This window comes from Aquarana catesbeiana, linkage group LG11 (genome assembly GCF_042186555.1).
Source record: "Aquarana catesbeiana isolate 2022-GZ linkage group LG11, ASM4218655v1, whole genome shotgun sequence".
NCBI classification, from domain to species: Eukaryota; Metazoa; Chordata; class Amphibia; order Anura; family Ranidae; genus Aquarana; species Aquarana catesbeiana.
Window position 1 is genome coordinate 273,497,938 of NC_133334.1, and position 18,651 is coordinate 273,516,588.

Consider the following 18,651-nt stretch of genomic DNA (forward strand, 5'->3'; position numbering starts at 1 on the left):
CACCGCTTGTGAATAGGCTTACCGGAATAAGAGGACGCGAATGGGCTTATGCTCAATGAGTCAATGAGGGCTCTCGGTGTAAAACACCAATGCGTGGAACACCTGTAGTCAGGATCAGAGTGGAAGGTGGTCCATCCGTCCAGGGATCAATACAAAACCGCAATCCTTGGAAATGGCCAGCGTGATGTACTGGATCCTCTCCAGTTTATTAACTCTTTCATGACTCTAATGAAACTCTAATAAGTTTATTAACTCTTTCATGGCTAAGCCTATTTCTGACATTTGTTGCTTAACCGTTAAAAACCGTATTCTTTGCTAGAAAATTACTTCGAACCCCAAACATATATATTTTTTTTAGCAGAGAATCTAGAGAATAACATGGCGGTCGTTACAATATTTTATGTCGCACTGTATTTGCGAAGCGTTCTTTCAAACGCAATTTTTTTTAGGAAATGAATGAATTAAAAAAAAAAAAAACGGTAAACTTAGCCCAATTTTTTTGTATAATGTGAAAGATAATGTTACGTCGAGTTAATAGATACCCAACATGTCATGCTTTGAAATTGCGCCCAATTTTTTTGTATAATGTGAAAGATAATGTTACGTCGAGTTAATAGATACCCAACATGTCATGCTTTGAAATTGCGCACACCATGGCAGACGGACCTGTGTTTTGCATGGGCTGCAAGCGTGCTGGTCAGATAGTCTGTTCATATAGTCGGGTCATATTCCCTCCTCCTTACAAGCAAACAGCCCATACAGAAGTTTGGGCTGAAAGCTGAAGAGAGCCTTTGCAGAAGCCTGAAAATTGCACCCTCAATCTGCTGATCGCAGGTGCAATACTTTGCAGACTCCGTTTAAAATTATAATAAATGCACACCTTTTTTTGTAAAAGGTGGACTTGGCCTTTAAACACTAGGAGTGAGAAACCTGGCCAAATACTTTACAACTTGAAGTAGGTTCACACTGCGGGATTGAAATTGTGCAATTTTAGCTGAACTCGCACGATTTCATACCCACCTGTTAGTCCGACTTCGGGGGGCGATTTCAGATACATCTGTACGGGTTCCTGCACAGATGTCTATTGAAGTCGCACCTGAAGTCGCCAAAAGTAGTACAGAAACTACTTTTGGGAATCGGTGTGGCGCCACACCGATTCGGAAGGTGCCATTGCTGGCAATAGCCGACGATTTGGCATGCCAAATCGCTTCAGTGTGAACCTAGGCTTGAGGCTTGTTGGTCCTTTTAAAGCAGGGGTCTCAAACTGGCAGCCCTCCAGCTGTTGCAAAACTACAAGTCCCATCATGCCTTTGCCTGTGGGAGCCATGCTTGTAACTGTCAGCCTTGCAATGCCTCATGGGACTTGTAGTTTCCCAACAGCTGGAGGGCCGCCAGTTTGAGACCCCTGTTTTAAAGAGTGATTGATTTAATTTGTTGGCATGGCCTTAAAATCTCCTTACTGTGTGGTAGATCATTGAGAACCTCCAGACACTTCCTGCAACCCTTTTCTTCTACAGAAATCACCACCAAATATGAACTAGTGAACAAATATGAATTTATCAGAAAAACTCTGCTTTGTTGTGTCCTTAAAGATTCCTTTTATTCCCCAGTTGGGTTCCACCATCTTGTTTCCTACACATCGTAGAGAACAACCCGCACTTCAAACAAACCTTTACACTCAGTGGAAGGGGAAGGTAGACATGGAGATGGAGAAGGCTTAGCTGTTCAGTTTTGACAAAGTCAAAATTTGTATATTAGTAACTGCAACGTTTAGTCTGCTTAGGGTGTGTGGGTTTGAGAAAAGGAGTTCAAAACAGCTGATGGACTAGATTTTGAAGGTGCCAGCATGTTTACTTGGGTGATGGAAAGGATCACTTTAATCTTGAACAAGAACCCGCTTCTGCTAGGTCCATGAGGGATGCTAAGGTGTTACCCAGGACATCTGGGAGATGCAATCCCTCCAGTGGGATCTGGGTTGTTCTGTGACCTGCTTGACCCAGTCTTTCTTGCAACAGAGTCTCCCAGTGGCAAATTGGTAGAAAGAAGTTGGAAGTGCTGCACACCAGAACCCAGCCACAGGAAGGTGAAGAGAGGTCTGCAGAGAGGCGGATTCAGAAGGAGCTTAGCCTGAAGCCGTATCTTCACTTTCCTGTATAGCGGCTGGCTTCCAAAGTATGGCGCTTCCACCTTCTGTCTTCTGATCTGCTTCTGCTAGCCCGGATGAGCTTGTATGAATGGCAGCAGCCGATCTGTGCTTTGGGCTGCAGGAGGAGGTTTTTGTAGTGCTTAAACTGGTGCTGCAAGTTCTTTGCATAAGAATCTCCCAGTGGGCATCCGTAGAAGGAGCCCAATTATACTCAATTGGCACTTTTCATTTTAAAGGGGTCTTGGCTCTATACCTAGATACTCCTTGACTGCCACACTCTTCACCTGAGACTAAGCCTAGCTGTTTTTTTTTGCCAAACCTGGTCTACCACTGCAAGCCAGTAGAGGACTTTTATAATCGGTTTCCATTCAAAAAACAAGCTGTTATAAAGGAATTACAAAAAAAAAAAAAAGAGCTCTTACAAACATGTTTCAATATGTTGTTGTTATGTGGAAGCTGCATGTTGTGTCAAGAAGTCTCTGTAGTCTGCAATCCCTACTCCCCTCAATGAGAACGCCAGCAAGCAAGAGATTACCCCATACCTTACTATGGTGCATACACAAAAAAGGGGAGGCTTGCTAAAGGCGACCAAATGTTTCTTTGGTGCATCTGTCAAATGTCCAGGCCGTTAGATGCATCCTGTGTCTCTGTTGTGTCTCTTGGCTGCACAGATTTATAAATATGGACAGACTGTTATCATTGTCTCTGTTCAGGATACACTCAGGAAGAGAAGATTGAAATCGCACACAGACATCTCATTGCTAAACAACTGGCACAGCATGGACTGACCCCTCAACAAATACAGATTCCACCTGAAACCACTCTGGAAATTATCACCAGGTAAGCACCCTTAAGGAGAGGGTAAGAAGATCATTTATGTTGCCTGTAACAACCATTGATTCTTATTGCTTATCTTATAAGCAAATTCCGATTTTAAAGAGACCCTGTTGCATTGCTCACTCCCAGCAAAGTAACCAGGTCTGTGGAAACCCATCCACTGAGCAGTGTATACTCGCCTCGCCAGTGCTCCCCTGCCACCATGGCATCCTCCACTGCAACCATCACCATAATGCCAGCTATTGGGTAGTGTCAAATTTTAGAGAGAGCTGTGACCTCTGTCATTGCCTACAATAGTGCTCTGGCCTAGCAGTTGGCCAAAGCACTGCATCATGGAAGGTTGCATACCCAGAAGCCATGCATACATCGCCACAGAAGGAGAGACGGGGGAGTGCTTGCTAGGGGAGCATAAAATAATTAAGGGGTGTCTTTAAATGGACCCTGTCACTTTGCCCTAAGTGGTCAGGGTGACCGGGTCTCTTTAAACATGCACTCCAGTTAAAGGGCCTAAAGCTTTCGTTATTTTATTCTTATTTTTTATGCAGTCATAGTTGCAGTGCAGCAATTCACTCCACAGCTATCAAACTCCCTGTTTCTAGTAGTTTGGTGCTCAAAGAACACTATTTGATTGATGAGCCGCTTGACAATGTAGTCCGGGTATTCCCAGTCTCATTTACTGTAGACTCCTATATTTTTTTTTTCTCAAAATCATGTGACTTTAGTCTGAAGTCTGATTCCCCTTATTGCCTGGAATTCCTGTTTAAATGTTGGCACAAAAAAAGTTTTCTAAAGACAGCCCTTGGTGTTATTCTCTGATAGGTATACGCGTGAAGCTGGGGTCCGATCACTGGACAGGAAGCTGGGAGCCATTTGCAGAGCAGTTGCAGTGAAAGTTGCTGAAGGACAACACAGAGAAGCTAAGCCAGATGCCACAGAGACAGTCGATGTCGAAGGTTAGTAGTGTTACAATACAATTTATTTCACTCATTTTTAATACCTGATATGAAGAACAAAAACAAAATACTCCCGCAAATGTGGGCCATTTATTGCAACCAAGATTTGTTAATTTGCACGCACAAAGTATTTTTCCTAACAAATAAATTCATTCAAGACCATGTTGCAAAAATGAATAAACCCCAATAAAAGTCTTGGGAGCAAAACTACATTTTAGACAACAATATCCTAATTAAGAATTCAATTACAGGTGAGTCTAATTATTCATTAAACAGGTGTCCAGCAGACAGTTGACTATAAAAGAGCGTTACCTAAAGAAAACCCCTTTCCCCATTACATGCTGTTAGCAATGGCTCCACATGGAAGAGAAATGTCACAAAGCCTGAGAAAGAATTATTTCTTTACATAAGAAAGGAGAAGGCTATAAGAAGATCAACAAAACTTTTACTTATCAGTCAGAATACTGGAGCAAAAATTATACAAAAATGTAACAAAGATGGAACCATCTCACAGAGAGGTCCAGGCCGTCCATGGAAGTTATCACCTTAACGGGAGCGTCTTCTGATGAGAAGGCTTGAAGGAAATCGACATGCAAGTTCATAGCAGTTAGCTAAAGAAGTAGAAAGACAAACTGGGGTGATTGTTTCCTGTGACACAGTACCGGGTACACTGCAGAGGAATGGCATGCATGGGTGTCGTCCACCAAGGAAGCCTCTTCTAAAGCCCATGCACATAAACTAGCCTAGAATTTGCCAGGGCCCATGCTGAAAAGGAAGACAACTACTGGAACTCTGGAGTGATGAGACCAAGGTAAATGTTTTTGGAACTGATGGCTTCAAAACTATGGTGTCGCAACAGTGAGGAGTACAAAGAAAAATGCATGGTGCTTACAGTGAAACATGATGGTGGCAGTGTTCTTCTGTGGGGCTGCATGAGTGCTGCTGGTGTCGGGGAGCTGCATTTCATTGATGGTATCTTGAATTCACAGTTGTACTGCTCGATGCTGAAAGAGAAGATTCTACCATCACTCCGTGTCCTTGGTCTTCGTGCACTTTGATCCAAAACGCACATCTAAAGCCACTGTTGCATTTCTGAAGAAGACCCGGGTGAAAGTGATTCAGTGGCCAAATATGTCTTCTGCTCTGAACCCAATCGGGGAACACCTATGGGGAATTCTGAAGAGACGAGCATAGCTCTCCATCCAGCATCCAGGCTCTAAAAGAGGTCATTTTTGAAGGATGGAAAAAGATCGATGTTGCAATATGTCACCAACTTGTTCATTCTATGCCTAGAAGACTTGGTACTGTCCTTACAAATCCTAGAGGTCGTACAAAATATGGATTCGTTTTTGTTGTGGGGTGTATTCATTTTTGCATCAACTAATTTGAGTAAAACTGAAGATTTTGTAATCTAATCTAGTTATTTTATTAACCGGTTGCCGCCCGCCCACGGTCAAATGACGGAGGGGCAATGCGGCTCTCGTTCTGGGACGACGTTCCAGAACGGCAGCCCTCGCAGGGGCGCACAGCGCGACGATTGCGGCCGCACCATGTTGCTAGGACACGGCGCAACCCCAATTTGTGGAAAGAGCGGCATCCATGGCTCTTTAACCATGTGATTGGCTGTGTGCAACCAGCGGCATCTCCACACAGGGGGACATTTAGGAATGTAATCAGAGCACTGATCATCAGTGCCCTGATGACAATATTGGAAAACCGTGTCATAAATCGGTGCCCACTAATGCCAGCTATCAGTGGCAGCAATCAGTGCCCACCACTGCCCACAAGTGCCACCAATCAGTGCCCATTAGCGATGCCAGTCAGTGCTGAGAATCAGTGCTGCCTATTAATTTCCATCACTGCTGTCAATCAATGCCCATCAGTGTCACCCATCAGTGCCCATCAGTACCGCCTATCCGTGTCGCCTATCAGTGCCCACCAGTGCCATCTAACAGTGCCACAGTGCCGCCGAACAATGCTCATCAGTGCCCATAAGTGCGGCATATTAGTGCCACCTCAGCAAAATTATAAACGCAGCACTTTTGTGTTTGCCCCTATTTATCATGAGCTGAACGCAAAGATCTACGACTTTTTCTATGTACACAAGTCCTATTTCTCTCAAATATTAAATCTGTGTAAGGCTCGGTTCGCACAGGGGCAACCTGACTTATAGCGTGACTTTGCGAGGCGACTTCGGCGCGACTTTGTGCAACTTACAACCCGACTTAAAGTTGCCTCCAGGACAGGCGACTTTGGCTGCGGCCAATCACAGAATAATCAGCTCTGTGGGAGGGAGGGGGTTGCCCGGGTAAACGAGGGGAAGTACCGGGGGTAAATTATTTTCTTTTTCCTGTAAAGTCGCTTCAATATAGATGGAGATCCGACTTGGAGGCAACTTCCATTGAAATCTATGGGTAGAAGTCGCCTTGAAGTAGTACAGGAACATTTTCTGAAGTTGGAGCAACTTCAGTAGTGTACATTAAGACGGCTCTCATTCACTTCAATTGAATTTCTTATGTCCGGGGACTTGGGGCAACTTGAGGTCTGACAAGTCGGATCCCAAGTTGCTGTAGTGTGAACCGACACTTGGTGAGCGCTTCTCCTTTGCCGAGATAATCCATCCACCTCACAGGTGTGGCATATCAAGATGCTGATTAGACAGCATGATTATTGCACAGGTGTGCCTTAGGCTGGCTACAATAAAAGGCCACTCCAAAATGTGCAGTTTTATCACACAGCACAATGCCACAGATGTCACAAGTTCTGAGGGAGCGTGCAATTGGCATGCTGACTGCAGGAATGTCCACCAGAGCTGTTGCCCTTGAATTGAATCTTCATTTCTCTACCATAAGCCGTCTCCAAAGGCATTTCAGAGAATTTGGCAGTACATCCAACCAGCCTCACAACCGCAGACCACGTGTAACCACACCAGCCCAGGACCTCCACATCCAGCATCTTCACCTCCAAGATCGTCGGAGACCAGCCACCTGGACAGCTGCTGCAACAATCGGTTTGCATAACCAAAGCATTTCTGCACAAACTGTCAGGAAACGTCTCAGGGTAGCTCCTCTGCATGCTCGTCGTCCTCCTCTGGGTCTCGACCTGACTGCATTTCGTCGTCGTAACTGACTTGAGTGGGCAAATGCTCACATTCAATGGCGTCTAGGACTTTGGAGAGGTGTTCTCTTCACGGATGTAGTGGAGTATGTAAGTTCTCAACACAGCATCTTCATCCCAGTATTGTGTTGTGCATGCCAAGTTGCATGGGGTATAGGGTAAAAACAGGAATTATGCCCCATTGCTTGTGTCAGTGGATGGAATGGTGCCCCAAGGGCCGGATAAAGGCAAGCCAAGGGCCGCTTTTTCGGGACCGCTGGGCTATGTGATTGACTTAGATGAAGACGGCAACTACCAGAAAAGAAAGGTATTTAGAGGCAGCAAAACACAATTTTTTAATCCAATGATATTAAAGGAGAGGGAAAATTTATAAACTGACTGAAAGTCCACTTTAATAGCAGGCTAAGTGAGTAGCATTTGGATCTCTGGCCTTCCCCGTCTATTAAAAAAAAAAAAAAACTTATTCATGCCTTTTACTGATGTAATCAGCACTGACGGGAGCCTGGAGAAGCCTTTTTCTCCAGGAACAGCACATATAATAGTCTTTCTATTACTCTTCATCCCAGCAGTATTGGCACATAAAAAAAAACGAGACCTACAGTTTGCAAACACCAGGCGCCCAAAGCCTCCAGCATTGAGCGACTTGGCCCAGAATTCAGACGACTTTAATCATTTTAGGCTTCAGGTGCCATTTACTCCGACAATATCAGGTGCATTAACAGATTTACGGCAGCTATTTCCTGTTGGGCTCGGCGGGAGAATAGCCTTGTGTGTTCAGGGTCTGCCATTCATACAGTAACCTGCGGTTACCCGCCAATAGCACAAGGAATTCCTCTGGACTCTCCACACATATTTTGTACGCCGTTCCAGCGTCCCGGCCTCTCTTTATACATGTGAGTTATCACCTCTCACCTTGCAAACAGCTGCGCACCTGCTAGAGCAGCTAATAACCATTCTCATACAATCGCCCAACATGAACGCGATGATGTTTTTTTTTTTTTTTTAGCAGGTTTATAAAGAGCCTGCACTCTCCTCTCTGTTTGCCCGCAGAATCATTTTTTACTACCAGGAAAAGGCTCCTGTAATAGCTTTATAAATCCACTACTCAGCGCCGATTGCTGCAACGGAGAGCAGCCAACTCGCAGCACCTTTTATTACATATTAATCGTTCCTAGGAAATGAAGTGTGGAGCTCTCCGAGAGGCAGAAACAGTATGATTTGAAATCGTGTTATTTGTACTAATAAGGGTTGTGAAGGAAGCCGTGTCTAGCCAGGCATGGTCCCTGCAGCCTCACTGCACCTGTGGAGGTCGACTTAAATAAACCTCTTTTGATGCTTACAAACTCGTATAAAGGAGAACATTACTGTAGTGTTTTATTATTTTTTTTATTATTATTTATTTATTTTTTATGTTATGTTTTTAAAATCAGGTGAGAATGTAAGAAATTTCATGAAAATGATCTTAGTAACACGTTTCTATGTATAGTTTGTAATTCTTTTTCATTATTATTATTATTATTATTATTATTATCCCTTTCATGACTAAGCCTATTTTTGAAATTTGGGTTTTACAAGTTAAAATCCGTATTTTTTTTTCTAGAAAATTACTTAGAACCCCCAAACGTTATATATATTTTTTTAACAGAGAATCTAGAGAATAAAATGGAGATTGTTGCAACATTTTATATCACACGGTATTTGTGATGCGGTGTTTTAAACGCAAATTTTTGGGAAAAGGGACACTTTCATGAATTTAAAAAATAACAAACCGTAAAGTTACCCCATTTTTTTTTGTATAATGTGAAAGATGATGTTACGCCGAGTAAATAGATACCAAACATGTCACGCTTTATAATTGCATGCACTCGTGGAATGGCGACAAACTACGGTACCTAAGAATTTCCATAGGCGACGCTCTAAATCTTTTTTATGGTTACCAGGTTAGAGTTACAGAGGAGGTCTAGGGCTAGAATTATTGCTCTCGCTCTGACGATCGCAGCGATACCTCACATGTGTGATGACCGTTTACATATGTGGCCGCGACTTCCATATGCGTTTTCTTTGCTGCGGGAGCCCGCGGGGACGGAGGCGCTTTAAAAAAATATATATTTTTCCTTATTTATTTTATTTATTTTTATATTTATAAATTGTGTTAAAAAAAAAAAATTGACTTTTATTGCTGTCACAAGGAATGTAAAACCCGCCCCCAGCCGCCGGAGGCGTCCGATTGGTCAGCGGGCCTCCCGATGGAACGGGGGGGCCCGGTAAGAGCGGCGGGAGGGAGGGACGTCCCCTCCCACTCCTCCAGTATAACAGCCGAGCGGCTTTTAGCCGCATCGGTTGTTATACCAGGAAAGCCGATCGCCCGCTGTAAAAAACGGTACTGGGATGATGCCTGCAGCTGCGGGCATCATCCCGGAAAGCCGAGTACGCACATCTGCGTACGCTCGGCGGGAAGGGGTTAATATTATTATTATTATTACAAATGCGGGTTTCTTAACCACCTGCTGACTAGGCCTTTTCTGGCACTTTTTGTTCACAAGTTTAAATCAGTATTTTTTGCTAGAAAATTCCTTATTACCCCCCAAACCTTTATATATTTTTTTTTTCTTTATCAGAGACCCTAGTGAATAAAATGACGATCTTTGCAGTTTTTTATGTCACACGGTATTTGCGCAATGGTTTTTGCAAATGCAGTTTTTTTTTGTGGGGTGGGGGAATATATTTAAATAAATGAACAAAAACAAAACACAATATATACCCTAATTTTTTTGCATAATATGAAAGATGATGTTACGCCTAGTAAATGGATACCTAACCTGTCACGCTTTAAAATTGCGCACACCTGTGGAATGGCGACTAACTACGGTACTAGTTTTAAACGCCTTTACAGGTTACCTGTCTAGAGTTACAGAGGAGCTCTAGCGATAGAATTATTGCTCTCGCTCTAACGTGGTGCGGACTCCGTTTGCATATGCATGCGTTCACTTATGTGTGCGAGCATGGAGGGATGGAGGCACTTTACTTTTTTTTTTTTTTTCTTATTTTACTTTTTGTTTTAACATTGTCCCTTTTTGTTTTTATTTTTTTTTTTGTTCGCTTTTATAAATGATTACAAGGTAAGTAAACATCCCTTGTAATAGAAATAAGGATGATAGGTCCTCTTTATGAAGAGATCTGTGTGCTGAAAATGGGTCACAGGAGAGCAGAATGAATTTTAATCTTGTGGTCCGCAGAAGTACACCAAACAAGTTTTGGCTGTACTTCTCCTTTAAGTTCACTTCTGTGGTCATTTCTGTCTGACATCCTCTGCGTTCAGCGTGAGTCACTTCAGACAAGTTTTCCTGACACCAAGAGAAAAAAAGGTAACAGGAGAGGAACCTCTAGCACACAGCCTGTGATTGACAGCCTCAGCTCTGTTTCTGTGTGCTGTCTGAAGGGAGGGGGGGTGCCCCTTCTCTCCAATCACTTCTCAGAGCTCTCCTCGCTGAACTCTGCAGTGTGTAATTTCAGCTCTCTGCCACCTTATTTCCCTGACAGCTCAGACAAACTTTATAAATTCTGGATTTTGAATGGATGTAGAGAAGACTGCAGATAAACAGGTGCACCTTATGTAGGAGCATTGGTTTCATCTCTGTGTATCACCTGGGGCCAGTCACTTTACTGGGTTTATGGCAGGGTTTGCAACCACTTTAAAGCCCAATTCTTGCTTGGGTAGGCATTCCCTCTCCAAATTTAAAGTGGACCTCACAAAGTAAAGATTTGCTATTTTACAGAACTAGAAATGTTAATCTTGCCTAAGCCAAACCCTGAAAAAATCTACCCTTTTTAACTTGTATTCGTTCTGAAAAGTGCACTTCTTGTGCCTAGGCAATGCTGTGCCTTGAGCCTTATACAGACAGTCCCTGGGTTACAAACAAGATGGGGTCTGTGGGTTCGTTCATAAGTTGAGTTTGTATGCAAGTCGGAATAGGTACATTTTTTTTTTTTTTTGTAAGTGTAGCTCCACCAAAAAAAATCCGCTCTGTTGGGTCTGAGATCATCTTTCCTACAACGGGTCCATTTGTCATATACCTATTGCATATATAGCATGTATGTGGGTGGATGAATTTCTGTGGTAGCTACCTGTGCCCTTTTGACAACGTGCTGCAGCTCATTTTCAGGGTCTTGGCAATCTTCTTATAGCCTAGGCCATCTTTATGTAGAGCAACAATTCTTTTTTTCAGATCCTCAGAGAGTTCTATGCCATGAGGTGCCATGTTGTACTTCCAGTGACCAGTATGAGAGAGTGAGAGCGATAACACCAAATTTAACACACCTGCTCCCCATTCACACCTGAGACCTTGTAACACTAACGAGTCACATGACACCGGGGAGGAAAAATGGCCAATTGGGCCCAATTTGGACATTTTTACTTAGGGGTGTCCTCACTTTTGTTGCCAGCGGTTTAGACATTAATGGCTGTGTGTTGAGTTATTTTGAGGGCACAGAAAATCTACACTGTAAAGCACCTCTACACACACACATGTCCGTTTTGAAGGACTCCGCTTGCTCAGTGGGGATCGTTCCGTTGATCCCCGCTGAGCAGGTGGATGACAGGTCCGTCTCCGCTCACTGTGCAGGGACGGACCTGTCAGAGCGCGGCTCTCCTCTATTGGGGATCGAATGAAAACTGACCACCTGTCTTGTTTTCATCCGATCTGCCAGACGGATAGAAAATAGGGGTTCCATCCGCCTGGATTCAGCGGATCGAATGTCAGCGCTGACCCCCGTCGCTCCATAGACCTGCATGGAGCATCCGTTCAGGTCCGCCTAAAAAACTGACAGACGGACCTGAACGGTCCGCATGTGTGAAAGGGGCCTTATACAAGCTGTACACTCACTACTTTACATTGTAGCAAAGTGTCATTTCTTCAGTGTTGTCACATGAAAAGATAGAAGAAAAGATTTACAAAAAAGGGGTGTACTCACTTTTGTGAGATACTGTGTGTATATACTGTGTGTGTATATGTGTATGTATATATAATGTGTGATAGAGATATATATATATATATATATATATATATATATATATATATATATATATATATATATATATATATATATAGATATATAGATATATACATAGATCTATATACATAGATCTATATATATATCTATATATCTATATATATATATATATATATATATATATATATATATAATCTATATCTATATCTCTATCTATCCACGAAAGTGGAGCTGCACTTTTAAATTGTTCTCTAGCTGTAAAATTGGACTTACTGGCTTCTGAATTCTAGTTTAATGTATAAATATATGTAATTCCCTATCTGGAAAATATTTTACCACTTGTCCAAGGGTACAGTAGGTGGTGTAATAAGATCTGTGTAAAAAAAAAAAAAAAAAAAAAAAAACAATAAGGTATAAAAAAAAAATTAACAAATTAAAAAAAAAAAAAAAAACAATAAGGTATAAAAAAAAAAATTAACAAATTAAAAAAAAAAAAAAAAAGATCTGTGTATAAAAATCCTGAGTCTTTCTTTCTTTTTGATGTGGTATGTAAATCTAAGGTTTGTGACAGCACTGCAACTTGTACTTTTAGTAAATATAATCACATCCATCGTCAGCAGCTACTGCAGAAGACTCAGCACAAGGATCTATTGAGCGGCACTTTCTAGGACTTGTTCTTCGGCTGGCTCGTGTTTATTGCCATTGCAAATCACCAAAACGGCTTTCGAGTCACAATATAGGATTGCTGCGCTCATTAGTCTTAATCCCAGGCTTGGACAGACCGCTCTCCATCATTTCCAAATTAAACAAATTATGATGTGTTTAATCTACAGAAGACATTTCAACTTGTGTGGTCACCATCTGTACCCTACTGATTTAATTGTCTGAAATGAAATTGGAGCTATTAATGGTATATTTCAGCACGCAGCTCTTTTTTTTTTTTTACTGCTGTAATTTAGGTATAGCGGTATTGAACAATTTTCTTCTATTCTTTTGGAATGCCTTTATTTTTCTAGAGAATGTTCAACAAGCCAGAATCTTACAACTTTATAGGCACAACGCAGGTTACAAATGAGGGACTAAACTTTTGAACTTAGTAAAGTCAGTCTTTTAACCACTTCAATATCGGGCACTTTCACCCCCCGTCCTGCCCAGGCCAATTTTCAGCTTTCATCGCCGTCGCACTTTGGATTACAATTGCGCAGTCGTGCAACACTGTATTTATAAATTGTTTGCTAAATAAACTAAAAAAGACCGAAAATGTTGGAAAAAAAAAAAAAACACGTTTTTCTTTTTCTGTTATAAAATCTTGCAAATTAAATTTCTTCATAAATTGTTTGCCAAAATGTATTCTGCTACATTTCCTTGGTAAAAATAACCCAAATCACTGTATATTATTTAATCTGTAGGAACGTTAGAATCCACAAACTTTGGGATATATATTTGAAAATTGCTCATTATTAATGTACTGACGGCATGATGTGTTTTTTTTTTTTTTTTTTTTTGAAGTCTTAATTTTTCATCACATTTTTTTACATTCTGTTACCAGTGCAGTACAGTGTCATCATATGCATGTGCCTCCACTGTGGGGACACTTATAAGTTAGTGTTAGGTACCACAGATACCAGGGTGCCGTGGCGAGGCTCTGTGGCTTACGCATGCAAATGTGTCAGACTAAACCCCTGCTTTTAACGCATACGGCCGGTACACTGATCAGTCGTCTGCGGTGTCTGGTAGATGCAGCGGGTGACAGATCGCGCCAGATCGGGGTCTATTCCAGGAGGACGTCATATGAAGTCCACCCTGAACAAGGAATGCCCTGTCCTGTCATCATTTGACTATAGGCCGTTCGGAGACTAGTTATTATCTAGGATCTTGTGTAAGTCATGTAAAGTGTATCCAGAATTTTGCGTATTAAAGCGGCAGTCCACACAAAACTAATTTTTTTATCTTCCATTGGGGGATGCAGCTTGGTTGTACGCAACTTAGGGTTATACTGCCGCATACAGGAGTAATGGACACTAAGTGAAACTGGGAAACTCTAGCTTGCTTACTACCAAGCTGTATCCCTCAATGCATTCCAAGAGGAGGATTTTAGCGGTGGGCTCTGTGATCGCTGAGTCCTTGGGACTTGGCTGATCAGAGTAAAGGGCCGATCACACCCCTTTATCATGTGGTCAGCTGTCAGCCAATGACAGCTGATCACGTGATGTAAACAGAAGCTGTTTATCACCTTTTTTTTTTTTTTTTCCCTCTCGCTGGTAGCGTGAGGAGAAAAGCAGAAAGCCGATTACCGGCTTATGTAAGAGGGATTTCAGTCCCACACAGTGACCACCAGTGCTGCTAATTAGTGGCCTCCAGTGCCCACCAGTGCCATCTATCAGTGCAGCCTCATCAGCGAACATCAATGAAGGATAAATGACCTGTTTGGAAAATTTTATAACAAACTATGAAAACTATTTATTTTTCACATATTTCGTTCTGGTTTTGTTTGTTTAGCAAAAAAAAAAAAAAAACAGTTGTAATTAAATACCACCAAAAGAAAGCTCCATTTGTGTAGAAAAAAATGATAAAAATTTCATGTGAGTACAGTGTTGCATGACCGCGCAATTGTCATTCGAAGTGTGACAGTGCTAAAAGATGAAAATTGGCCTGGGCAGGAGGGGGGTTTAATGTCCCCCTTAATCAAGTGGTTAAAGTATGCATAGCATACTAGCTCATTATGAATTACTTACCTGAGATTGAAGCCCCCCGCAGCCGCCCTCGTCTCCCCCTCCGGCCGGCGACATCTCTCCCAGGGGTTACTTCCGGGTATTGCAGCTCCGGCGATGTGATTGGCCGGAGCCACGATAACGTCTCTCCGGAGCATGCGCCCGGGAGCCGCCGGGAACGGCACAGTACAACTGAAGCAACGGCACATACTTGCCATTGCTTCAGTTTGCTTTAGTGCGCATGTGCCGATGACGTCGGCACATGCAAATACAGTGATATCTCCTAAACCGTGCAGGTTTAGGAGATATCCAGTGTAGCTACAGGCAAGCCTAATTATAGGCTTGCCTGTAGTTTAAAGTGGTTGTAAAGGGTTTACAACCACTTTTAACAGCTCAAAGGACATTTGTATGGACTCTAATCTTATGCTATATACTACAACCTGTGCCACTATCCATTGTATTTCTTTGCTCCCTCTTCTTAAGGGCTGTTGCCGCATTAAAATGGATGGGGAAGGATCCCAATCAGGTGTGCCCTATAGCACGAGGATCAGACGGATGGATGTTCTGAGTGCCTGCTGTGAATACAGAGGCAGCAGCTGTTTGCATAGTGTCTATTTTCCCTGTAGGTGGCAGTATAAGCCTAGATTGCTTATAACCAAGCTGTGTCCCTCAATGCACTCACAGTGAGTACAGAAATCCTATTACTTCAGTGATTGGTAGATGCTACAGAGTTAAACCACTTAAAGTCCCTTCTGTCTCTCTGGACAATGTATCTGCTCTCCCCTGGTCTGCACACCTACTGTGCCCATTATGAGGGACTCCCATCATCCTTGCTTATTCGTTTTATAATATGGAGAATGTAAACCGGAGGAGCTGGGAACATGCAAAGGTGGAAGGGAAAACCCAAAACTCCTCAGTGGACCGGGTCAGAGTTGGAAATTATGGCGGGGGGGGGGAGGGGGGGGATCTTGTTATTGGCACATATAAGGAGCCAGGGGCTGACTCAGCCCACCGGCTCTACTCTATTCTGCCTTGCAGTTAATCAGCTAATAACCGCAAGAGCATGAAAGGTAATGAAAGTTGATGGATGACACTGCGGGGAGCCGGGTCACAATAGGAATTTAGGAATACAGTTGATTGTGTATTGATTATAGATACATCGGCTGATTGGTCTAGTTTATAGGCACTTTCTTTTGTTGGAATATTTATGGAGCTCGGTAGCGTCACTGTTTAGTCAGTCTCTCTCGGGAGAACAGATGGGCATTTTGTTAACCAGGTTGCACTGTGGAGGAAGGCATGGCCTAGATAAAATAATTCCAATAGTATCCACTCTCTGGGTCCTAAGAATCATATTGTCTAATACCTGCAATTTGTACAGACTTAACAATAGTTGGACTTATTCACACCACTTTGCTGCACTTTACATTAATTGGCATTTATTGGGAATGGCACCCCAACATGCCTGCACTGCAGTACACCACAATTGTGCATTGCAGCAGCCCATTCAAAAAAGATCGGCTACCCTAACGAAACACAGTTTACCAATGAATGTAACAAACGTTAAAGTGATACTAAAGGGTTTTTTGTTTTTGTTTTGTTTTTTTGTTGTTTTTAAAGAAAAATAACAAATATGTTATACTCGCCTGCTCTGTGCAAGGGCTTTGCACAGAGTAGCCCCGATCCATCTCTTCTGAGGTCCCCCAGCGGCACTCCTGGCTCCTCCTCTTCTCGAGTGCCTCCCCCCACCCCACGGAGAGCCGCATTCCATGGGGGCACTCATGCGGGCGCTCTCCCCCGAAACCTGCTGCTGTGTCCATTGACACAGACAGCAGGACTTTGGCCCCGACTCCCCTGTCACTGGATTTGATTGACAGCAGTGGGAGCCAATGGCTGTCATGCTGCTATCAAGCTATCCAGTGAGGACCCGGAACTGCGGCTGGAGCTGCTGTGCTCGTCCCCGTCACTGGAAAGATCAGGTTCAGGTAAGTAAAAGAGGGGTTCTGGGGGGGGGTGGGCAGCACAAACGGTTCTTCACCTTTAATGCATTAAGGTGAAAAACACTGAGACTTTACAACCCTCTTTAAAGCACATGCTGTGCCGCAATGGACCCGACTGCTGCAAATGGGTTCAAATTAGTTAGTGTTTGAAGCAGCCATTGTTCTACAATGCCAGTACAAGGGCAACCACATGTTCAAGCCTTGTGGCAGAATTTACAAGTCTGCATTGCTGCAGGAAATGGGAAATCTCTCCAACATTGACACACACAAAAACACAATGTCAGTACGGCCAGGAAGTGTTAGAACTTCTGGCACTCTTTTTTTTTTTTTTTTTTTTATTGCTGTCTGTGCCTTCCTGTCCCAGTGACACCCTCTTCCCTTTATTTTTTGTACAGGTGTCCCATGGAGAGGATATGAAAGAAAACCTCCCCATTGGTGCGAGACAAAAACCTTTGAAAAATTCCAGCAATGATTTTAGCTTTAAACACTTACTTTCGACCAAATCCTGCAGATTCCACATCTGTGTGGCCAATGGTGAAGCTGTAATTCACTGTTGTAGCCTGTTACATACAGTAGGTGGCGTCCTCTTCTGGCTGGTGCTTAAGGAGCTTCCCCTCTGTGCACTAAATACAGGGTCACACTCTTCCGCAACTCCACCACTTTTGTGGGGCTCAGTTGCAGTGTAGTTCCACTTTAAAGTGATTGTAAAGGCTTGTTTGTTATTTTTTATAGAAAAAAAAAAAAAAAAACATGTTATACTTATCTGCTCTGTGTAGTGGATTTGCACAGAGCAGCCCTGATCCTCCTCTTCTCGGGTGCCTCTTCGCTGCTCCTGGCCCCTCCCTCCTGTTCAGTGCCCCCACAGCAAGCCGCTTGCTATAGGGGCACCCGAGCTGAGTCACAGCTCCCTGTGTCCATTCAGACACGGAGCCAAGACCCGGCCTCGCCCCCTCTCTCCCCTGATTGGCTAGCTGACCTTGTGAGCAGTGGAAGCCAATGGCACTGCTGCTGTGTCTCAGCCAATCAGGAAGGAGAATCTCAGAGAGCTGAGACCTTAGTGGACATGGCTGAACAGAGAGGGACCTTAGGTAAGTATTAGGGGGGTGCTGGGCAGCACACAGAAGGCTTTTTATCTTGATGCATAGAATCCATTATGATTAAAAAAAAAAAAAAAAACCTTCTGCCTTTACAACTCCTTTAACTACTTGCGAGTAGAGGACACCACTTACTGTATGCAGCATAGGCTGCATCAGTGGATTCCAGCTTTACCATCGGCCATCCAGGAGGGGCACTAAAAATATTTAAACAAAAAAAAACAAACGGCACAGTCAATTACCTATCTAATGTGGGTGGCAAGCAACGCAGAAAAAGTGATTCCACACCACGTAGGAGACATAATGAATAAAATATGTATAATAATAAATAAATCCTGTGCTCAAATCAAAATTACTTTCATGAAACATATACATGTGACTTTTAGAAATCTTTAAGTAGTCGGCTATTAACCTTATTCAGAGGCAGATGTGATAAAAGTCCGAACACATCATATAATTAAATCAATAAAGGAATAGTCCAACAAAAATCTTTAATTATGAACAGTGGAAACAATCTACTGTTCCACCAAACATGTGACGCAATCCACCCAGTGGTACATGAGTCCACTCACCTCTGTACTCATAGTGGATAAAAATCAATAATATTTTTTTTTTTTTTTTTTTTTAATAAAAAAAAAATAGATTTTGTTTTTTTTTTTTATTTAAATCTGATTTTTTTTTTTATCAAATTTATTTGAATAAAATGCTTTTTGGAGTAAAAATCTAAAGATAGATTTCTATTTAAGATACATTAATAATTTAGTTTATTCAGCATGAAATGGGGCT

The 18,651-nt window shown here is 42.6% G+C and overlaps 1 protein-coding gene across 1 annotated transcript in view; it reads left to right on the forward strand.

Moving 5' to 3' along the window:
- Positions 1-18,651, forward strand: part of LONP2 (lon peptidase 2, peroxisomal) — a 90,934-nt gene that overhangs the window by 29,952 nt on the left and 42,331 nt on the right. Inside the window, 2 exon segments of the mRNA XM_073603900.1 lie at positions 2,860-2,986; positions 3,803-3,940. Of these exon segments, the coding sequence (XP_073460001.1) occupies positions 2,860-2,986; positions 3,803-3,940 (265 nt within the window).